The 24,248-nt window shown below is 43.9% G+C and overlaps 1 protein-coding gene across 3 annotated transcripts in view; it reads right to left on the reverse strand.

The window, feature by feature from the left end:
- Window positions 1-10,040: 10,040 nt before the first annotated feature.
- IL17RB (interleukin 17 receptor B) overlaps window positions 10,041-24,248 on the reverse strand; it is a 31,463-nt gene continuing 17,255 nt past the window's right edge. The window contains exons 6-11 of one of the 3 annotated variants that reach the window (XM_030206305.1): window positions 22,846-22,893; window positions 21,139-21,302; window positions 20,269-20,334; window positions 18,515-18,593; window positions 16,244-16,342; window positions 10,041-11,306 (exon numbers count right to left, since the gene is read on the reverse strand). In XM_030206305.1, coding sequence (XP_030062165.1) covers window positions 10,675-11,306; window positions 16,244-16,342; window positions 18,515-18,593; window positions 20,269-20,334; window positions 21,139-21,302; window positions 22,846-22,893 — 1,088 coding nt within the window. In that variant the 3' untranslated portion in view covers window positions 10,041-10,674. Of the gene's footprint in view, window positions 11,307-16,243; window positions 16,343-18,514; window positions 18,594-20,268; window positions 20,347-21,138; window positions 21,303-22,845; window positions 22,894-24,248 lie in introns of all 3 variants that reach the window. The other 2 variants (XM_030206304.1, XM_030206306.1) reach the window with 2 other exon arrangements.

The following is a 24,248-nucleotide window of genomic DNA, read 5'->3' on the forward strand; positions in this document are numbered from 1 at the left end:
GACCTGGGGCCCCTTAAGCCAGACATTTGGTCTCCAGTCTCTTACATGTTATTATGATTGATTTCTCATATTCCTAGTACTAACTGCTAACTAAACTCTGGCATTCATTAAAGGGGTCAAAAGCCAATCTTACTTAATAGCATACATATCAGGTTATTACTTCCAGGAGGCCAGTCCTACACTTAGCTATAATTAATCAAGGAGAAGAGAGCTGACTAGTTCTGACCTCTTCACCTATCAGCTTATACATTGAACCAGCCAGAACTATGGCTAAGTCAAACCACATGTTGATCTCCTCAATGCAGTCCTTGCTTGACCTCTTAAACAGCAGACAAAGAGTAATACAGAATTTAACAGATATTCTACACAGACACAAACCTTATTAATTTACACAGAATCAGTATTTCTTATAAGACATATTCTAAATATCAAAAACTTGTAAATACTAATCTATTGCCTCTCTCTCTCTAAATAGTATTTTCTATCTAAGCATTTTAAACTACAATTAATCATATGTCTGGCTCATTCCTTTATTCATTCATAATAGTTTACAGCTGTGCCAGCTAGCATTGGCAATTCACAAGGGACAGAGTTTCATTTCTCACTGACCTTTCCTAACCTTAGCTCGGCAAACGTAAATAACCTAAACCAGATGACATTCCTTCACTTGCTAGCAGAACTGAGAATTTAAAATAATATCTGAGCACCTTTAAACAAAATTAACCCTTCATATGATTTCTCAGAATTATTCAATTTCTTTTGCCCACTGCCTCATTCCCCCCTTTGAGACTAAAATCAGCTTATGCAGAGATAAGTCTCACTACTCAAACTCTGGAGATTATAGTGATCCTAACTGGGAATAGACTTATGAACCACCATTACCCTACTTGTTAAGGTCCGACGGCATACTGCCGAAGCACATGAGGCCAAGAAACAAAACAAAAACCCTGCTAAAACTAAGACTATTAGGGAAATGAACAAAGGACGTATCCAGGAGGTCAATGACCACCACCAAGAGGTAAGGTCTAATCCTCCTCGGTAATCCACCACATTAAGGCTGGCCAACTGTAGGACTTTATCCATGGCATGCCTAACTACATGCGTCCTATTTATGACAATAGTACAGCACTCTGAAGAATTTAGCACTGTGCAGAGGCCACCCTGAGCTGCAAAGAGATAGTCAAGGCCCATACGATTATACCGAGAAACTATACTTAATTCATTAATTTGATCCTGCAATGCATTGACTACCACGTTCAGCTCATGAACTAGAACATGGAGTAGAGACTGAAGTCTCCGAGTAGCCATACCTAGTTCAGTAATACCCGCTACCGGGCCTCCAATTGGAATCCAGGCCGTGGCAGAAAGGGCTACAAGTCTCTTTTTAGTCAGAGGATAAGTAGAATTAATATACTGGAGGGCTAATTCAATCGCCTCATCCTCTGTGGCAACGGAGGAGGGTAAGGACAAAGCCTCTCGCTTAGAGCGGTGCAGGGATAGTGGCTTAAGAGGAATAACTTTAGGAAAATAATTCAAGGTTACCAATACACAAAAATTATATGTAGGGGGAAGAATCATGTGGAGGACATTATCACAGAGCCAGTAATGACCAAGAAGAGGGTGAGGAAAATTCCCAATAAATGTTGGCTCAGGCTGGACAGGGTACTTAGGGTGCCCATAATGCGAGCCCCTATCCCAGGGGGAACGAAGACGAAATGGAGACTTTGCACACCATAGGCGCCAATCCCCAATTGTGACAGGCTGCTCATTTGTTAGTAACTCTTCATACCCCGGGGACTTATGAAAGTAGAAAATAAGCTTGGACACTATAGTCTTCTCAGTGGTACGCTTAGGAGCCAGATAATCACCTGGGTCATAATCTACAGGTATGGTAGCAGGGCACATAGGAGTACCTGGAGAAACTACCCACACAGATTCTCCTTTTTCTGGGAGAACATTAGTATAGTTACAGGGAATGGGAAGAACAGTTGAGATGCTTCTTGTTAAACAAAACACTCCAGAAGCTGGATAGGGAGACGTAAAAACTGGCCTTAGAGAAGATTCAGAGGGGGAGGTAGCATTATAAAAGGACCACCAAGTATAATCCTGGCTCCAAGGACCTGAACTCGAAAAGTAGGGAGGTATAAGAGCTGGGAGTTGCACAGGGACAGGTACAGCTGGGACATCTGTGGTATAAGGAGAAAATCGGGAACACACAATACAAGGGGAAGTAATCTTTGCCTGGCTAATTAGTTCCTGGACAGAGTGTAACCAAAGGTTGGAGCGAGTTGGGGTATTAGGAACAAGGAGGCAAGGAGTAGAAAACAACAAAAGCATCCAAGCTACTAACATTTTCTTTCTTCCTAATCTAAAACAAATACAGCAAACTAATTAAGCAATAATATTTCAACAGTCTGTGCTAATCACAGATTATTCTCATATAGTGTTCTCAGTCTTTGAGTTCTTATACCAGTTGGGATAGACCCTCAACTGACAAGGATCAAGCTTTCAAATTCCAAGAAAGCCAGAATCAGGGCAAGAAAGAGTCTCAGTGTGAAGCCGAAGTTCAGCCGCTCCTGCAGTATGCAGTTGACCCTTCTTTTCAGCTAGTAGATTCTTTGGTTCGGGTCAGGCGCAACTTCAATGGCTCCGCTGGATCTCTTTCTGCTCTCCACTGTCTAGGCTCCGTCTGATCCGTGCTGGGCTCAGTCTGGTCAGCAGACTTAATTCGAGACCAATGGACCCATGGAGTAATCCCTGCGACCTTCACAGCTGCAGGGGTAGAAAGCAAAACAGTAAAAGGTCCTTTCCATCGGGGCCCCAAAGGCTGGAGCTTCCAGTCTTTCACCCAAACTCTATCCCCTGGCAGGAAGGAATGTACCTGAGCCTGGAAGGGGACAGGGTTTATTTCTCTCACATAAGACTGAAGCTCAGAAATTATCTTACCCTGGAGGGCTACCTGCTCCTGCACCTGGGCAGACCCTAAAATCCCTATGTCTCCCTTAATTCCCTGTAAAATGGCTGGGGGCTTCCCATACACAATTTCAAAGGGAGAGAGGGCTGTTCCTTTAGTTGGGGTGCATCGGAGGCGAAAGAGGGCTAGTGGCAATGCCTGTGGCCATTTCAATTGGGTTTCCTGACAAATCTTTGCTAGGCTATTTTTCAAGGTTCTGTTTGCCCGCTCAACCTGCCCTGAACTCTGGGGACGATAGGCACAATGCAATTTCCAGGTAATGCGCAATGCGCGGGACAGGGCCTGAAGTGTAGCTTCAACAAAGGCGGGACCATTATCTGAACCTATGGCAAGGGGCAGTCCATACCTGGGGATGACATCCCTAAGGAGGGCTCGAGCTACTTCTGTGGCTTTCTCGGTGACTGTAGGATATGCTTCCACCCACCCAGAAAAGGTACAAACCATAACTAAGAGGTATCGGAGCCTACCGCTCCTGGGCATTTCTGTGAAGTCTATAACTAGGGACTCAAAGGGTGTTAGTCCTCTAGACTGAACTCCTGGTGGAATACGGGGTCCCTGACGAGCATTATTCTGGGCACAGAGAGTACATCGGGCAGAGGCAGTGGCAACCAGACTATCCAATCCTTCCAGCACCACTACTCGATTGAGTAGGCGGGCTAGTGCTGTTTTCCCTAAGTGTGATAGGTCATGAGCTTGAGACACTACAGGCCAAGCTAGGTGGCGTGGCACCAGAACTCTGGTATCAGGGAGATGTAACCAGCCATCAGGTCTCCTTACTGCACCTTCTTCTTGAGCCCATTTCTCTTCCATTTGGGTATACATAGGTGTCCATTCTTGCAGTCGGATTTGGAACAGGGGAGTCACAGTACTTGCTGGGGGTCCTCGAGCAGCTTCTTTGGCCACCCGATCAGCATGGCGGTTCCCTCGGGCCACTGGAGTATCTATTCTTTGGTGTCCCCTGCAGTGAATAACAGCTACCTTCTTAGGGGCCCACACAGCCTCTAGCAGCTGAAGTATTTCAGGTCCATACTTAACAGGTTGGCCTGCAGCATTTATGAGTCCCTTTTCCTTATACAAAGCTCCATGAGCATGTAGAGTTGTGAAGGCATATTTGGAATCAGTATAAATGTTGGTTACCAGTCCTGCTGCTAACTCCAGAGCTCGTATGAGGGCCACAAGTTCTGCTTTCTGGGCTGAAGTTCCTTGGGGCAGGGCTCTCGCTTCTATCACCTTGTCCTCTGTCACCACAGCATAGCCTGCCAGTCGCTTGGAGTTCTCCACATAACTGCTTCCATCTGTAAAATAAATTACATCTGGGTCCCTCCACGGAACATCTTTAAGATCTGGTCGACTGGAGTACACTTCATCCATGGTTTGGATACAGTCATGATCCGGTGGTCCCTCAGATGCTGGCAAAAGAGTAGCAGGATTGAATGTAGCCACTGTTTCCAGGTGTATCCGTGGATTCTCACACAAGCTAGCTTGGTACTTAACCATACGGTTATTTGTAAACCAGTGGTTGCCCTTATACTCCATGAGGGTGAGAACTGCATGGGGGACTTTAACAACCAGTTCTTGCCCCAAGGTCAACTTATCAGCTTCCTGGACCAGTAAGGCTGTTGCTGCAATGGCCCTCATACAGGCTGGCCATCCTTTAGCCACTCCATCCAGCTGTTTAGACAGGTATGCAACAGGCCTCTGCCAGGATCCCATCATCTGGGTCAGCACACCCAGAGCAACCCCCTGTCGCTCGTGGACATACAATGAGAAAGGTTTCTCCACATCAGGAAGGCCTAACGCAGGGGCTTGGAGTAGGGCTTTCTTTATGGCAATGAAGGATTGTTGAGCAGTAGGTCCCCATTCAAATGGTTCCTTTTCACCCCCCTTTGTGGCTTGGTAAAGGGGTTTCGCCATCAATGCAAAATTTGGAATCCAAATTCTGCAGAATCCAGCTGCTCCCAGGAATTCCCTAACTTCTCTTCTGGACTTGGGTTGGGGAATTGCAGCAATTGCTTGCTTCCTACTAGCATCCAGTCTCCGACTTCCCTGGGAAATGCAAAAGCCCAGATACTTCACTTCTGACTGACAAAGTTGGGCCTTTGAGCGTGAGACCTTATTGCCTGCATCCAAGAGTAGCTCCAGCAATTCTCTAGTAGCCTCAAAACACTCTTCCTGGGTCACTGCTGCAATCAGGAGGTCATCTACATACTGGAGTAAAACTCGCCTGGAAGGCTCAGATTTAAAAGTCTTAAGATCTTGTCCTAGGGCAGTCCCAAAAATGGTGGGGGAATTCTTGAACCCCTGTGGCAGGCGGGTCCATGTATACTGAAGCTTCCTTCCTGTTACTGGGTTTTCCCATTGAAAGGCAAAAAGCAATTGACTGGCTGGGGCCACCCGAATACAAAAGAAGGCATCTTTTAGGTCTAGTGTTGTGAAATGGGTAGCTCCAGAAGGTATCAATCCTAGCAGGACATATGGATTAGGCACTACAGGGTGTAATGAGATAGTGGATTTGTTGACCACTCGTAAGTCTTGGACTGGCCGGTAGTCCTCAGTCCCTGGCTTCTGAACTGGCAATAGTGGCGTATTCCATGGAGACTGACAAGGACGAATAATTCCATGGGATAACAGACGATTCAAATGTGCTTGAATCCCTTCCAGAGCCTTTCTGGGAATTGGGTATTGACGAAGATGGATTGGCCGGGCACTTGGAAGTAAATCTACATGTACAGGAGGAATATTTCGGGCCAACCCTGGGGGATTATCTTCTGCCCATACCCCACTGACCTGAAAGCTGTCTGCCAGGGGTAGGTCAACTTGGCTATGTGACTGATGCAGCCGCCATTCTTCTTCAAGAGGGCAGCAGAAACTCAATATACCCTTAGGGCTGGATGCTGGGGGCCGAAAGGAGACTGAAGTCTGGCCATCAGAGTCAAAGGAAATTTGGGCCCTAAGCTTGGACAGCAGGTCTCGGCCTAACAAAGGGATTGGACAGTCTGGCATATACAGGAATTCATGAGTGACTATGTGTGAGCCTAATTGGCATCTACGGGTTGTCAGGAAAGGCCTCCGGTTCTGCACCCCCGTGGCTCCCACCACTCGGACAGTTTTTCCAGACACAGGCGCTAATCGCTCCGTCACAACAGAATGTTCAGCTCCTGTATCAATCATAAATGGAATTGAGCGGCTCCCTATAGTTAGCTTGACCATAGGTTCCTGGGAGCCCAGTTTGTAGGAACCCGGTCTGTCCTATTCGTCCCATTCTGCCATCTCGGCTATCCCGATGATGTCAGATTCAGGAGGCTCATATCTTCCCTCTCGAACTCGGCCTCGGCTTCCTCGATCTCCTGGTCCCCTTCTCAGTCCCTGGCGCCTCTGGGGGCATTCATCTTTCCAGTGCCCTCTTTCCTTACAATAGGCACACTGATCCCTCTCCAATCTTGGTCTGGGATTCTCCCCCCTTGGCCGGGATTGATTGAAGGAATCTCGGGGCCTGACTGGTGGTCCGGGGTCCCACTTTGGCTTCCCATTAGCTAGAGGTCGACCTCGGTTAAGGGTGGAATTAGTAATGGCTGCCGCTAAAAGGTCGGCCTTCTTCTGCATCTTCCGGTCAGCCTCTCGGCGCACCTCCTGATCTCTATTAATGAAAACCTTGGTTGCGATCTCAATTAGCTGGGTGGTATTCATCCCTGCGAATCCCTCCTGACGCTGCAACTTCTTCCGGATATCTGGCATACTCTGGGCCACCAATGCACTATTCACCATTCTCTGATTTTCTTGGGCTTCAGGGTCAAATGGGGTGTATGTTCTGTAGGCTTCAATTAGTCGCTCTAGAAAGGCCCCAGGGGATTCAGTTGCCCCTTGGAGAATTTCAGAGACCTTTGCCAGATTAATGGGCCTCTTTATGCCTTTCCTCATACCTTCCAGCAAGTCCCGGCAATAGCCAGACAACAGTTCATAGTGCTGCCCATCATTTGGATCCCAATCTGGAGCTGCGCGAGGAAACCGAGCTCTAACCCATCCCTCTGGGTCCTGTGTCCCCCCGGGGACACGCTCTCGCGTGATGGCCTCAGCATTTTGCAAAATCTTCCGCCTCTCCTCAGTTGTGAAGAGGGTCAGGAGAAGTTGTTGACAATCAGTCCAGGTTGGGTTATGGGTGGCCATAATGCTAGCCACTAGGTCCACCACTGCCTGAGGCTTTTCAGTATAAGAGGGGTAATGCGTCTTCCAATTCAGGAGATCGGTGGTTGTGAAGGGTACATACTGATAGGCCTGTGCCTGTATAACCTGACCCTGATTATTAGGATCCGGTCGAGTGGTAGTTACCTGGCAGAGGGGCAGAACTCTCGAGGAGGTGGGAATAGAACCTGAGGTAGAGCTAGGAGCTACCCTCCTATCATGCTCAAAGGTGATTGCAGCGGGTCTAACCCATTCAGTGGAGGTAGGTTGAACCCCTGAGGGATGGGGAGGGGTACTCATAGACTGAGAGGTGGTCACAGGTGAGTCAGTCCATTGAAAGGGATGCCGGGCCCCTGATGAGTGGGTAGGGGTATTAGAAGGAGAGGCTGGGCTGTCAGGAGTTGAGGAGTCAGGGAGTGGAACCCAAAACGGGTCTTCAGAGGTTAACAGGAGAGGATTTGGCACAGAAGGGTAGAGGCCAGGTGAAAAGTCCAACCTAGGATGTGGCAGGTTTGGCACAGGAGGGGAAGAACTATCCGGAGAAGCCTGTGCTGGAGAAGCTTGGGCTGGACGGCGTGGATCTCTGGGGGTAGCACGGAACCCCAACAATGGGCCATAAGGTGGTGGCTCAAGATCTGAGGGGTCATCAGAGAGTATGGGTTTCTCAGACAGGGTAGGGGCGGAAGCCACCGATTGGGTGGTAGGCTTCCTAGGGCTCTTTCCCTCTTCTAGTTTAGATTTTCTAATCTTTCTTTGAACACGGCCTAACATAAATTTTACTGGGGATCCCATATAAGTTTTCAACCAGGAGGGAGGGTCAGTCACAAGGCTGTCCCAGGAATCTATATAAGGGAGTTGTTCAGAATATTCTGGTTCTCCTACAACTATGCTGTAGACCTTCCGGATTACTTCAATATCTAAGCTGCCACTAGGGGGCCACCCCACTCCCATAGATGGCCACTCAACTTCACACAAGGTTCTTAGAGTACTTGAGCTTAAAGTCTGTCCATAGTCATTAATTAAAAATCCTTTCTTGAAGTTCTTAAGCATACAATCTAGGGGGGTATCAATTTGTCTAGATGATGTCCCACCCATAATGCTTACAGTTACAACACACAAAAAGGGAGGGAATTTTTGAAAGTGCAGTAAGGGGTCTGCACTCTCGAGACACTAGGTAGACAGACAGCAATCGCTTCCTTCCGTTGCTGACCAATTGAACTCGCGTTAATTGGAAATGCAGCTATAAGAAGTCCGCACTCATTAACATTCAGGCATCACACATTCATTCAGTACAGAAAATCCCACCCAACAATTTCAGATTTCTCAGATACAGATAAGCTCAAGCGTTTTCGCTTCTAATCTCCTCTAGATTAGAAGGTACTAGGGCCTTCGCTGAGAGTTGATCAGGCTCTCCTTCCTCAATTTGTTTGAGGGGCTGATTTACAATTTTCTAGCTAGAATTACAATACAAAATACAGAATACATACCCGGCGAATGTTCTCCAGTCAGTTGGGTGCTGGGATTAATGCAGGATTCATCCCACCGCTGCCACCAAGAATTGTTGCAGGAATGGATGCATGAATTTATGATACTTCAGGAGTCAGACAGCACACACCAGTATGAGAGAAAAATCTTCTTTATTTGCCAGCAAACAAAGCAAGACATCAGTTCTAGCTCTCTTCTCTTTCTCTCAGCTCTCTGTGTCTTTGTCTCAGCTGCTTCTCTTCTTATGCTGTCTTCTCCTTCTTCTGTCTGTTCCTTCTGTCCTTCTCTTTCTTCTGAGCTCCTTCTGACGTAAACTGCTTCTGCTCCTACTTAAATAGGGTCCTAAGCCCTCCTCCTAGCCTAGCCCCCTTTACTCCCAATTGGTTAAGAAATTGATTGGCTACCTTGCCTCAACCAATCATTACTTTTGAAATATCAGTTACATAGGTTCCAGACATCCTAAACTGACCTCTGACCTGGGGCCCCTTAAGCCAGACATTTGGTCTCCAGTCTCTTACATGTTATTATGATTGATTTCTCATATTCCTAGTACTAACTGCTAACTAAACTCTGGCATTCATTAAAGGGGTCAAAAGCCAATCTTACTTAATAGCATACATATCAGGTTATTACTTCCAGGAGGCCAGTCCTACACTTAGCTATAATTAATCAAGGAGAAGAGAGCTGACTAGTTCTGACCTCTTCACCTATCAGCTTATACATTGAACCAGCCAGAACTATGGCTAAGTCAAACCACATGTTGATCTCCTCAATGCAGTCCTTGCTTGACCTCTTAAACAGCAGACAAAGAGTAATACAGAATTTAACAGATATTCTACACAGACACAAACCTTATTAATTTACACAGAATCAGTATTTCTTATAAGACATATTCTAAATATCAAAAACTTGTAAATACTAATCTATTGCCTCTCTCTCTCTAAATAGTATTTTCTATCTAAGCATTTTAAACTACAATTAATCATATGTCTGGCTCATTCCTTTATTCATTCATAATAGTTTACAGCTGTGCCAGCTAGCATTGGCAATTCACAAGGGACAGAGTTTCATTTCTCACTGACCTTTCCTAACCTTAGCTCGGCAAACGTAAATAACCTAAACCAGATGACATTCCTTCACTTGCTAGCAGAACTGAGAATTTAAAATAATATCTGAGCACCTTTAAACAAAATTAACCCTTCATATGATTTCTCAGAATTATTCAATTTCTTTTGCCCACTGCCTCACCATATTGGTTAGGCTGAGATTGCCTCTTACCAGCAGGGAGGTAATACATTTTTGAAACAGGGAGGTGGGAGGCTTCTGGAACCTTCAAAATTTCAAACAAGTATCAAGGGCTGAAGTAGAACAGAGCTTAGGAAAAATAATCAGTAAGATTATGGTGCCTGACAGCACTGCTAGAACTTTCTTAACCATTCCCCAGAAAGTTACCATATACATTTCTCTTCATAAAACCATTTTAATAACTTGGCCTCTTTTCTTTCATCCTCACTCCACTTTTACTTAAACACCTACACAGTAAAATAAAATACTTATTATATAACAAGGCAACACAGCAGACTGGGGATTACATCTATTACTTTCATTTATACATATAAATCTTCTGCATCTAATTTATCTGCATAAAAGTCAAGATTCTACACATAATTATAGCATAATATCAAATGTATATGTAAAAACAAAATTGAAAAAAATATAAATGCAAACATTAGGGGCCAAAGGCCTGCAATACACTCTACAGGGTTACCCAAAAAGCATGGATTTGTTTAGGCATATGTAACACTTAAGTTTCTTCAAAACAGCATCTCATTTCCTGAAGAAATATCTTGAGAAAAAGAAATAACAGTTTTCATTTCATTTGTAAAAGGAAAATAGATACGTGATCTGTGATGCGGTCCAGTTGTTTTTCCAAAACTGAAAACCTTGTAGATGTGGTTTCATTACTTATTCTCGTTTGAAGAAGAAATCCAAAGTGTCATGTTGGCACAGCTCTTACCAGTCTTTTGGCAGTCCTTCTACGAAGTGCTCATGGCTTGATATGCTTTCTGCTCTAATACTGTATTTTGCAGTTTATATATGCATTTCATGTTCAACTTACAGCTTTTTATAAATTTCTTGTTCAAGTGGTATATTGGGGCTCGTGGAAGATTCAGGAGATCTTTACAAAAGAGATCAATGTCCTTCATGAAATAATAATGTGAACAGGTGTCCAGAATGTTCAGGAGGTCATCCTTGTGATTAAATTCATCAAAGTAAACTACCATATATTTGTGCAGAGAAGACTGACTTTTCAGGTCACAGCAGAAAATATTAAGAGCCAGGTTAAACATAAAATTTTCATCTTTATGGCATACTGTGGTCTCAGCAACAGGGTCAACCCACTTGTTTCTTGTGCTGGAAATGAGAAAAATAATTTTATCTGCCATATCTTTCTGGGCAACAAACCATTGTACAGGACCCATTTCAGCAATTCTCTCTTGTTCCCATAAATCTAATATAACATTGGCTCTGCAGTAGTCCTTTAGAAATTCAGCAAAGGAAAGGACTGTGCTTTGAAAATAAGTTGTTTCCTTCAGATGTATAAGAAGTACTTTCATAACAGGTTGCAGCTCTGCAGAGTAAATAAACGGTGTTCTCATGACTTTACCTAGAGGAGAAAAAGACATGGCTTTAAATCTGTTTTCTACATTAATTTCATTCATTGTTGAAAGAAAATGCTTGTTACGGAGTAAGCAAACCACATTGAACACATGAAAGTTAATTGACATTCTAAAGGTTGCTCATGAGTTGGGTTTTGGTTTTTTTTTAATCTTCTGAAATATTTCATAGTTTCATGTTTTAACCAACTGTTTAGGGGCTCATTTTTAGAGCACTTAGACTTACAAAGTTCCATAGGTTACGATCAGGCTTATTTTCGAAAGAGAAGGATGCCCATTTTTCGACACAAATCGGAAGATGGGAGGCCTCACAGGGTCGCCCAAATCAGCATAATCGAAAGCCGATTTGGGGCGTCCCCAACTGCTTTCCGTCGCAGGGACGACCAAAGTTCATGGGGGCGTGTCGGAGGCGTAGCGAAGGCCGGACTTGGGCATGCCTAACCCATGGGCGTCCTCGACCCATAATGGAAAAAAAAGGGCGTCCCTGACAAGCATTTGGACGACTTTACCTGGTCCTGTTTTTCTTAACGACCAAGGCACAAAAAGGTGCCCAAACTGACCAGATGACCACTGGAGAGAATCGGGGATGACCTCCCCTTACTCCCCCAGTGGTCACTAACACCCTCCCACCCTCAAAATAGGTCGTGCCAGCCTCAAATGTCATACTGAGGTCCATCGCAGCAGTATGCAGGTCCCTGGAGCAGTTGTAGTGGGTGCGGTGCACTTCAGGCAGGCGGACCAAGGCCCATCCCCCCCTACCTGTTACACTTGTGGTGGTAAATGTGAGCCCTCCAAAACCCACCAGAAACCCACTGTACCCACATCTAGGTGCACCCCTTCACCTTTAAGGCTATGGTAGTGATGTACAGTTGTGGGTAGTGGGATTTGGGGGTTCAGCACACATGGTAAAGGAGCTATGAAGGAAGTATTTTTTCACGGAGAGAGTGGTGGATACTTGGAATGCTCTCCCGCGGGAGGTGGTGGAGATGAAAACGGTAACAGAATTCAAACATGCGTGGGATAAACATAAAGGAATCCTGTTCAGAAGGAATGAATCCTCAGAAGCTTAGCCGAGATTGGGTGGCAGAGCCGGTGGGGGGAGGTGGTGCTGGTGGTTGGGAGGTGGGGCTAGTGCTGGGCAAGACTTCTATGGTCTGTGCCCTGAAAATGGCTGATACAAATCAAGCTAAAGTATACACAAAAAGTAGCACATATGAGTTTATCTTGTTGTGCAGACTGGATGGACCGTGCAGGTCTTTTTCTGCCGTCATCTACTATGTTACTATGTTACCTGGGAGCAATTTATGAAGTCCACTGCAGTGCCCCCTAGGGTGCCCGGTTGCTGTCCTGGCATGTCAGGGGGACCAGTGAACTATGAATGCTGGCTCCCCCCCCCCACGACCAAAGTGCTGCCATTTGGTTGTTTCTGAGATGGGCGTCCTTAGTTTCCATTATCGCCGAAAATCAGAAATGACCAAGTCTAGGGACGACCTAAATGTCAAGATTTGTGTGTCCCCCGACTGTATTATCGAAACAAATGATGGACGCCCATCTTGTTTCGATAATACAGGTTTCCCCGCCCCTTCCCCGGGACGTTTTGTGAGGACGTCCTCAGCAAAACTTGGGCGTCCCTTTCGATTATGCCCCTCTATGTAACTAAGTGCTTTGAAAATACGCCTCCACATCTTGTAGTCAAAAGTAGGATGGAAATTTCTTTTCTTCTAGCAAGTCTTGTTTCAAAACATCTGCTGCTTATCGTCTTCCCAGACCAGTTAAGACGTATGGGTTTATGCTCAGCACTGGAGCCAGAGCTACTGGTTTGCTTCTAGTACTGTTGATAGTGCATGCAGCCTCCTATCTTCCGCCTTATTGAGACTTGCTCTACAGCTGCTTCTGCAACAAAACAGATCTAAGCAGTGTACAATGCTAAAAATATATAATACAAAATAAAAGAAAGGAACTCCTATTTGTAACAGGAAAGAAGACTTCTTGCACTCAAGATTCACTCAAAACATTTTTGTTAAAAACAAACTTCTAAACATGCCTCCCAACACCTCCTTAGCGAAAGAAAAATTGGTATCGTGGGGTGACATTAAAAGCAGTATTAAAGAAGTGGGTCTTTAGTAGGGACTTAAATTTAAGTAATGAGAGTTTGTTTCCTATATACGCAGATTGTTCCAAAGCTTTGGTGCAAGAAAAAAAGAAGGGGAATGACAAGTAGTTTTGTGACGAACTATCATGGGACTTGGAAGAACAAGCTAGTTTGAATCCGGAGAACCCAAAGTACATGAAGGAGTATCTGGTATTGTCAAAGCAGATAGATACAGTGGTTCATTTAAGTTATAAGCTTTGTATGACAAGAGAAGTACCTTAAATAAAATGTGATAGTGAACAGGGCACCAGTGTAAGCGAATCAGAAAAGGACTGCCAGGGTCAAACCTTTTAGCCCTACACAAAAGTCTTGCCGCAGTGTTCTGGACAGATTGCATGTGTTTAAGCTGGGTAAGGCAGACCAACATACACAATTGAGAAGTGAAAAGCGCATGACAGGATATATGTATGTAATAAAATATGAAGAGATCGTAGACTTGGAAAGCCAGATTTTAACACCTCAGAGACTTGCTTTTGAAAAGAGAGGGAGGAATTGAGCCAAACACCGAAATACTTAAATGAAGAGATAGGATAGATGGGAAGACTTAAAGCAACAAGGGTTAAAATTTGGTTTGCTCAAGAGCCCGGTAAACCAACATTCAACTGTTTTGTCAGTGTTTAAGACTAATGTGTGATTGTCTTACTGCCCTTGCTTTCTGCTTTGTCAATCTTGAAGTAGGGAAAGATCTATTTGAAAGGGTGAGACTGGGAAAAGCAAAAATATATCGTCCGCATAAAACAAGAATTTAATGTTGAAAGATTAAATAAGATTTGTGAGTGGACTCAGATGTTAAATCATCAGGGCCAAAATGGAACTCTGTGGAATACCACAGGGGAGGGAGTGATACCCATTCTTCTTTCACTGAGGAGGTGTTGGGCAGGCATGTTAGAAGTTTATTTTTAACAAAAATGTTTTGACTGAATCGTGTGCAAGAAGTCTTCTTTCCTGTTACAAATGGAGTTCCTGCCCCCCAGACATGCCCCCTGCAAGAAAAATTTCAAAATGCTTTTTAGTGACTCAACCAAATAAACCATCAACAAGCACAAAATACAAAGAGTTATAACCATTACAGGTTAAATTAACAGACCACCATAAGTGAACAGTATTGTCATCAAAATTCCCCCCCCCCCCCCCATTTTCTCCCCATCCTACCCAATCTTATACCCCTTCCCCCTCCCTCTAAAGTTTGTATTTCAACAGTTTTTTATCAAAAACTTGATAGATTTAACCGCTGCATCTTTCACTACCCAGCGTTTGAAACCTTATCCTTCAAAAAAAAAAAACCTCCCTTGTTCCGTCCCTTCCCTTCCCTTCATCCTGCGGTAAGCTTTTTTAAACTGAGTAAGCTGCTTAGTAAAAGGAGCCCTGAATGATTAATGTTCTGCCACAGTAACATAGTAACATAGTAGATGACGGCAGATAAAGACCTGCATGGTCCATCCAGTCTGCCCATGACAAACTCATATGTGTATACCTTACCTTGAATTTGTACCTGTCCTTTTCAGGGCACAGACCATATAAGTCTGCCCAGCAGTATTTCCCGCCTCCCAACCACCAGTCCCGCCTCCCATCACCGGCTCTGGTACAGACCGTATAAGTCTGCCCTCCCCTATCCTCGCCTCCCAACCACCACCCCCTCTTCCCCCCAACTGCTCCGCCACCCAATTTCAGCTAAGCTTCTGAGGATCCATTCCTTCTGCACAGGATTCCTCTATGCATATCCCACGCACAGTTGTTGAATGGAAATAAGACTTTTGTTTGCTGGTCTTAAAAGGTATAGGTGGTTATGTTTTTTACATTATCTTGGTATGAGTACGCAACAGTCTGAATACTTCTTGCCATGCACAGGGTGCTGCTGGAACCACATATAATAAGATGGCTAATTCTGCTTTGCTAACTTGGGGTAGCTACAAGCTTCCAGATATACTTGTCTGGCTGCCCAGTAATAGTTTCTTAACTTGGGCTGGGTCACCTCTTCCTGATAACTAGAGTGTGCTTACTTTGGCTAATTATTATGTAATGTAAAACTGGGCATTGCACTGGGTAGATCCGAGAAGACCTTCACTGAAACAAAACAAGAGCTGGGGTAGAATGTTCAGCCAATCCTGCACATCTTTTTTTTTTTTTCCATATAACTGAGGTAGAATTTGCCTTGAAGAGATCTTTGTGATCGACCTGATTCCTAGGCCTAATAATCTTTCATAAACGCAAGTCAGGCTGGCACTAGAAATGACAGGAAGTAACTCAGACTGAGAAATTAATAGTATAACCCAGTGCTGTTCTATATCTGTTTAATATCCGTAAGACAGGCACTGAGCTTTTGGTTCTGCTATAAAGATTGAGAGGTTGTCTTGTGTTCTTCTCTTCCCAACTTACAACCATTTATGTGAGGAGATGTCCAAGCAAAACCCATCTTTAATGCCACATCTAAGGAAAAATGTAGGCGAGTACAGAGGAACTCCGCACTAATGACCATAATTGATCCTTGTAACCAACTGATCAGTGCATAAGAAGGAAACAGCAGCAATGAAATTGTTAACTTTTAAAAGATTACTCTTCCAGGATTCTGGGGCATTATTCATGATGCTGTTCACCCAATTTCTTCAAAGGCTGGTGTACCACTGGGAAATAAGCATTCTTTGTTGCCCTCTGATAGTTCTTGAATTAGCTTCTGAGGATATACCATTCTCAGATTTAGTACTATACACTTACAGCTATAAGTATCAGATTGTGTTTTGTATGTGTAAAAAGACATTAAGAAACAAGAGTCCTTACCATGCTTCCAAACAAAGTAGATTGCAGCAACAACCACAAAAATGACGAGTGATAAACTAGTTAAAATGATGAAATATGGTGGTCGTCCCAAGACAGGGTCTAGCATAGAAAGAAAAGAGTAAGGTGAAAGATCTCAGTAGTAACTGTCTTGAGATATTATATACTTAGGACTACATTCAGTAAATGGTGCTCAAATGTAGCAGCTGGGAAAAATCTGCACTGAGTGCAGTTCTATAAAAGGTGCTCCAGGTTGAGCGCCCTTTATACAGAAGTTGTGATAAAGTCTCATCCAGGATAGTTGGGTTAAGGCAGTTTTAAGGCAGTTTCAGTCTGAAATACAAGTCCCAGAAGGCATTGCTGGCAAGGAGCCAGGGGGTGAGATGAAGAACCCGGCCTGGACTCCTAGCTGCAATAGGGGAAGATATGGGTGTAAGCTGGCAGGATGTGTAGATTGGCTGCCACTAGAGGAAAAAGAGAGATTGAAAACCCTGTGTGCAGGAGCTCATTATTAGTCTAATGCTCAACTCAGCTGGTATGGGTGTGGGGGAAGCTAATGTAAGGAGAATGATTGGTTGTGAGAGCAGAAGCCAGGGATTGATTAGGCAGGTGGGAAGGAGTCTTAGGGAGGAGAGAAGCAGTTGCAGGCTGAAAACCCTTGGGTAAGAGAGGTCCCTAAAGTACTGAAGCAGGCTGAAATTCCTTGGGTGTGAGGAAGTCCCAAAAGTATTTGTAGGCTGAAAATCCTTGGGTAAGGGAGGTCCCTAAAGTATTGAATTTACCAGTGAAGCTGATGCAGGGTGAAATCCCTCCTGAAGGTAAAGAGAGTAGAAGGTAGAAACTGCTGCTTTGTGATTTAACTGTGATTATGAACTGAAAGAACTGCTCCTATTTGAAATTGAACTACTGTTTATTGTGCACTGGATAAAGAGCCCAGACTGGAGCTGACTGTGAGTCTGTATTGAATTCTGGTATGTGCTGATAGCCTACTGCTTAAATGGGACTATATGCCACACACTTTCAGGTGGCTTATTTGTGCTTAAGATGGAAGGTGAATGCTGCTGTTGGAACTGTGTATCAGGTCTACTAGAAACCTGCATGGAATAAAGTCTTTAAGATTGAAGTTGCAGGTGGACATTTATTTCTTGACTATACCAGGAGCCTGATGCTGGAGGAGATTGTTCTATCCTTGGCTGCACCTAGAGGTACCTGGTTACAAGTGCAAAGCACAGATTTCCACGCCCAGCTTTGAGCAGAAGACGCTACACCTGCTGAAACCTAGTATAAATCCTGGCGTGCAAGTCTGGTGCATGACCCTGATATTTTGTAACACTGTGTCTAAAGTTTTGGGAATGCCCCTCCCATTTGGGTTGCTTGTGAGACCCTTTAGGAGAGCAGTTATAGCACGCAGGTAGATAACGTGCAAATCCAAATTAGAACCAATCATCAATAACTGACACTTTGTTAATTCATTAATTTACATGCATATCTGCCCTGTGTACCCAAATTCAGGCAACCTATATAAAATCCAGGGGTTAATGCTGGCATTGTGAAATAGTCATTTTTCATTTGTTTCCAGCTGACAGGGAGGAGGAGTTCAGTCTGGTACCAGTGGAAGGTCTTGAGTTTAGTTCATGAGTCAGTTGTTAATTTTCATTGATTGGTTGGAGATACTACAGAAGCAGTGTTTTCGCAGTGTCCACCCCTGCCCCTTAGGGATGAAGTCATGGTCATTGCTCAAGGGTGATACCTAGTTCTGGATTCAGGGTCCATATTTGTGGGGTTTGAAAAGGACTGTTGGTACAATGACTGGACTAAGTGCATTGGATAGAGGGGACATAAAATAAAGGGAAATTTTTTTCTGATAGTGATAATTGAAGACTCCTAGCATCAGGAACCCAGTGCTGGTTCTGACTAAGCTGGAAGTCCAAAGCAGCAGGAAGAAACTTAGGTCAGAACTAAGAAAAGGAATGATTAATGCCAATCCTTAATAAAACATATCATCCTTGGGTCTATGAACCTTCTGAACACTGCTTCGTACGGTACAATTTTGTGCATTACAAATTCTACCCTTTAATTATAATAATTATGAAAATTCAACCACACCTAAATTAAGCTTTCACCTTTGGAACCCTATTTTCAAAATGTTTCTAGTTTGTGTCTACCAAAATCTTTTTGAAGAAAGTTCTTCCTCTAGCGACAGGTGATAAACAGTTATTGACTTGTGTCTAAATTATTCCAATTGCGATTTAAAATTTAAAACAAGAACGCTACCTTGACCTTGAAAACAGTTGGCAGCTGTTATGTAATAACCGGGACAGTCATTTCCACATGCAGGAAAGGAAGAAGTTACCTGAGAGACATAAAACAGGAATGTTTAATTTTCTTTTCATGGATTCCTAAAGTTGGCCACACAGGGGTAGCGTCTGTTCCTGAATATGTTTCTCAATTGTTCTTGGTATTAATTCTTGTTTAAAGTTGTGCAAATAAAAAACATAGGAGTTTGCTTTGCTGGGAAAGAATTATACTGCTATCAAATGTTAACATAGTAGATGACAGCAGAAAAATCATCTATCCTGTCGTTTCAATGAGCACATAAATACATTTAGTGAATTCTGCAGAAAACAAACATGTTCTGATGCCCCACTACAATCAAGTGGGTAGCTGAACTCTTTGCAGGACAGAACATAAGGCCTGGTTTTTTAAGTAGAATGATGTACTGTACCTCTAAATCTATGAGACCTGGTCCCCATACCTGTTTATCCGTCATACCATCGCATATTACATAGGCCTATTTACAACAGAGCAGTTTAACAAAACCGTCTGGCCAATATTCAGCTGGAGGCAGTCTGCATTTTTTAAATGCTTACCATTGCCAGCTGAATTAGCCACCACTATTCAGGGCTGGGCCATTTTCAGGCACCGGCACTGAATATTGGGGGCTAAATGTGAGCGGGCAGGCTGCCGGAGCTTATGCGAGCCTGGCCTGGGCCTATCTTATATCCCTGGTGGTCTTTGGGGGCAGGAGCGAAGGCCACTTCCTCCTGCTCCTTATGGCTACTGCGACTGCTCATAGTACAAGTACCACAAGCTGCCATTATATAAAGACAGATTTTGACCTGTGGATTTTATTAACGATGAAAAAAGATTTGGAGGAATCTTTATTTTTGGGGGGGGAATTTGAAAGAGAAGAGGGTTAATTCCTTTACGGGCTTTTTTTTATATAGTCCCGATCAAGGAGGTTTGCTTCTGGATATCCCTGAACAATTGATAATATTTTGACATGCTTTAAGCCACTTTAAGATATAGACTTTGGAAGCATTAAAAGCTTGAACTTCACTGATTTGGGAACATATTTATGGACTGTGACATCTGATGTTATAGACTGTGGTTAGGTTTCAGGGATTGATCAATGGGATTATCTTTAGTGCACCAGATTCCTTCATTTCATCTCCTTAGTTTGAGAGTGAATTTAAAATGTAAAGGTTTATAGCAATATAAATTAAAGCTTGTATTTATATTTTGATTTACCCCTGTATTTCTAATTCTAATGACATGTCAAGGCCCATGTCATGACACAACATAACATGTCAATGTGCCCATAACATATCATGATATAATGTGACAACATATGATAGCATATCATGACATAACATACCATAGTATGTCATGACAGCTTGTTCTAAATAGGCCACTTAGCTATGTGGGTATCAGCAGTGAATATTGCCGGCACCTGCATAACTTTGGGCTTCTCCCTAACGTCACCCTCCCTGGACCGCCCCTGACCTGACTGACCACTTTTGTTTTTGAGGTAGTCAGAGGTGATATTCAGCAGTATTGCCCTGTTTAGTGCTGCTGAATATTGGGGGTTAGGTGACCCCAGGGACTTGTGGGCAGAAGAGACTTTGAATATTGGGAGGAGTATTCTCACTTTGCTACATTTACAATTACAACTCCCATGTGATGCATTGATAAAAGCAATCTATTGAAAAGAAATGTCACTTTTAATGCCAGCTTGGGACATTTACCTGTACTGTAACACTGTAAATGTTATCATCCATTGGTACCCGAACAGAAACTCTGGTATTGTTGCCCTGTGACAATAACTATATCAGAACAAAACAGCAAGTGTTACTTTGATCGTTGTGTTAAATGTATTTATGAAGCATAAAGCTAGATTATTAGAAGGAGCCCTTCTGACCTTCACTCAAAATAGCATAAAATTAGCAAGCATGTTCTCTATGCAAAACAGCATTTGGTCTGTTTTAGCCAAATAACTGCTGTTCTAATAAGTAAACCAGAGCAGTTATGAACCTCATAATATTGGACATTGTCTCTCATTCAGGGGCCTTTTACAAAGGCGCAAGAAAAGGCGGCCTTAGCACGCCCTTATGTGGGTCTTTTCTGCATGCTAAGGCCATTTGTTTTTGTGACTGGAAAATGGCTGATTTCCAATTTCCGGCATTAATGGCTATCAAACATATAAATGGCAAGTGACCGACTCACCTGCAAATGCGCAGTAGAGACTTCCCTCTCTGTCCCGCCCCCACGTCAAGACGTGATGACGGAACAGAGAGGGAAACTCTGCGCTGAGGAGGAGTGCAGTCACTGCCCCACGGACGTCGCCGCTGCCGCTAATGCTACCGCTCCCCCCCCCGGAGGTCGCCGCCAACCCCCTCCACCAGGCCAGGCCCTCTCTTCATTTAACTTACAGCGCCGAAACCGCAGGCAGATCAGCTCCCGTCGGCCTTCCTTCCCAGCCTGTGTCCCCCGCCCTCGCTGACGTTACGTCACACGAGGGCGGGACACAGGCAGAGAAGGAAGGCCAACGGAGCTGATCTGCCTGTGGTTTCAGTGCTGTAAGTTACTGTAGTTATGTAAGTTATGCATATAAATACCCCATAACTATCGCTGCTTCCAATCCAGTCACAGTCGGGCATGAAAGATCCTGCGCAGCTGAACAGTTCAATGTGATATTTAGCCGCAAGACTGCTGACAGTAAAATTCACTTCCATTGCGTCCTTAATTTGACAGGCAGTTATATTTGGAATCCATAGGCTTCCTAAGTACAGTTTATGAAAAACAATTAAAAGATTCAACCAACTCTTTTCCATTAAGAAGAAACAATGTGCATTACTTCTAGGGCTATTTATTCTGATATCTTGTCAGCCTGCTACACTGCAATGTAAACTTCCATGTCCATCTGTTTAAGCCCAAATTATCTTGCACTAGATGCATTTTTCCTTCAGTGTGATAGGCACATTGTTCGTCCTATATAATAATTCTCACCTCCAACGTTCTGACTTGCCTGGGACCCTGGCTCATTCTGAGTTGGTCTGCTAGGCTCGGTAGATCAGGCTAACATCACCGTAGCCATTATGATGTCAACTTCAGAACCCGGGTGGGGGGGGGGGGGACCATGCCTCACAGCTGATCCATGTCCAGAGGAGGGTCGCTGGACATGGTTGGCTGCAGGGGGGCAGGGGAGAGAGGAGGGTCGCTGGACATGGGTGGCTGCAGGGGGGCAGGGGAGAGAGGAGGGTCACTGGACATGGGTGGCAGGAGGAGGGGCAGGGGAGAGAGGAGGTTCGCTGAACATGGGTGGCTGCAGGGGGAGAGGAGGGTCGCTGGACATGGGTGGCTGCAGGGGAGCCGAAGAAAACCTTGCTAGCGCCCGTTTCATTTGGGTCAGAAACGGGCCTTTTTTACTAGTACTTATATAAAGCAGTGAGGGTGGAGATTAGCCAATTATAGTTTTGTTTCTTGTTTTTTGTAAGTAACAATCCTATTTTTTTAAAGTGTCTTCCACAGAATTAAGATCCAGGAGACGATAGGCAAAACCTTAAGGGCCCTTTTACTAAGCCACGTAAGCCTCTACACACGCCCAATGTGCACCAAAATGGAGTTGCCACCCGGCTACCGCGTGGCTCTTGCAGTAATTTCATTTTGGGCGTGCGTCCGATACGCATGTCTGAAAAATAATTTTTTATTTTCTGATGCACATATTGGGCGTGTGCCAAATGGCATTTGATGCGCGTAGGTCATTACCACCCGGTTACCGCATGAGTATTTACCGCTAGGTCAATGACTGGCGGTAAGGTCTCAGACCCAAAATGGATGTGCGGCAATTTTCGTTTTGCCACACGTCCATTTACGGGGGGGGGGAAAGGCTTTTTTACAGGCACACTAAAAAATGGATCGGCATGTGCCCCAAACCCTCGCCTACACTACCGCAAGCCATTTTTCAGCATGCCTTTGTAAAAGGACCCCTTAGAGTCTCTCTTCCTCTTCCTCAGAACATTGTTGACCACTCAGTGGTGATTCTGAAATAATGCAACTGGTGAACCAAGTCCACAAAGAGAACAAAAAGAATGAGTAGAAACAAAGGGTCAATGGTCATATCAACACCCAATAAATTTTTTAAAACTTGAGTTCAATTAATATAACGTGGAAATACTTTTGCATTGCTACTATAGTAAAGGGACGCTCTGCTACTAATGACTAGTGTACTCAGTATACAGAATTTTAATTTTGATTCTAAATTGATTATATCATACAGTAGCGGCATATCAAGTTAATAACACCAGTTAAAAATAATTACGTACCTTTTGCTATACAGCTCTCTGCATATTTCATAGTATTATTATTACAACCTGTAGATGTAATTTAATATTTTTGTAAAGATGATCTTTGCGAAGAATTTCAGCTTTTTAAAACATAATTTTATGGCTTCCATTGATGATCATTTCTAGCTATAGAGTGTAGTCTACTGCAAACAATCAAAATTGTAATTACACAGAGCTGTGACCAAAGACTAATGATTAGTTTCTCTGAAGATGAGGAGTGTGGTAGCCGTGTTAGTCCACTCTTAAGGTTATCATTAGCTTTCGAAGGTTGCCCTTCTTCGTCAGATCGGAAATAAGCAAATGTGCTAACTGACAGTGTTTTCACTTATATACACTGTCAGCTAGCACATTTGCTTATTTCTGACCTTCGAAAGCTAATCAAGAAATGTATTAAGTTATGTCCAATAAAAAAGGTATCATCTTATTTTCTTTTCCATGTTTTATTTTGTTTGATTTCTATTGATAATCTGAAGATGAGCAAAGCTCTCTGAGTCACACAAATGAGTTACATATCAGAATCTTTTATGGGGGGATTGCTGGTGGGAAGCGGGATTAAGGCTGAAGGAGAGCTGGCTGTAAGGGGTTTTAAGCGAAGGAATTGCATCACACCACTTCTGCAAAAACTGTACTGGCTACTAGTACAATACAAGGCTAAATTTAAAACTCCATGTCTGATCTTCAAGGCCATTAAGAGGAAATGGGCCAGAGTACTTGAAGAATAGGATCTCCTTCTACATATCTCCAAGGTTGCTAAGGTTCTCCCAAGTAGTATCTTTAACCACTCTCTCTCCAAAAGAAATTACAGACTTTGGATACCTAGCCTTTTCCAGAGTAGCCCCCGTACTCCTTGAAAGGCTTCGCTTAATACAAGACTATCTCTATTTCAGCCTGCCTTTTCTTCCCTAGCCTTTAATAGAAGCAACTAACTTGCTAGTAATACACACACACAAAGACCAACATCGGCTGCATGTGCAGGGGCATTTTCAATAGGACGTCTAAGTCGGAATTTGGACATTTTTTACTGAACGTCCCAAATCCAAATAGCAAGTGTAACCATTTTCAAAGAAGAAAAAGTCTATCTTTTTTTTTTTTTTGGGGGGGGGGGGGGGGGAATACCATTTTGAACAAAGTTTTGTGCTTTGTGTGTTCATATAAATGCTCCCAGTTACACAGCTCACTGTTGCTCCCTTATCTTGTCTGCTGAGCCCTCCAAAGCCCACCCAAAACCCACTACCCCCAACTATATACCATTACAATAGCCCTTATGGGTGAAGGGGGCACCTATATGTGAGTTTTGGAGGGCTCATAGTTTCCACCACAAGTGTAACAGGTAGGGGGAGGTATGGGCCTGGGTCCACCTGTCTGCAGTGCACTGCACCCAC

Source organism: Microcaecilia unicolor, chromosome 6 (genome assembly GCF_901765095.1).
Source record: "Microcaecilia unicolor chromosome 6, aMicUni1.1, whole genome shotgun sequence".
NCBI lineage: Eukaryota > Metazoa > Chordata > Amphibia > Gymnophiona > Siphonopidae > Microcaecilia > Microcaecilia unicolor.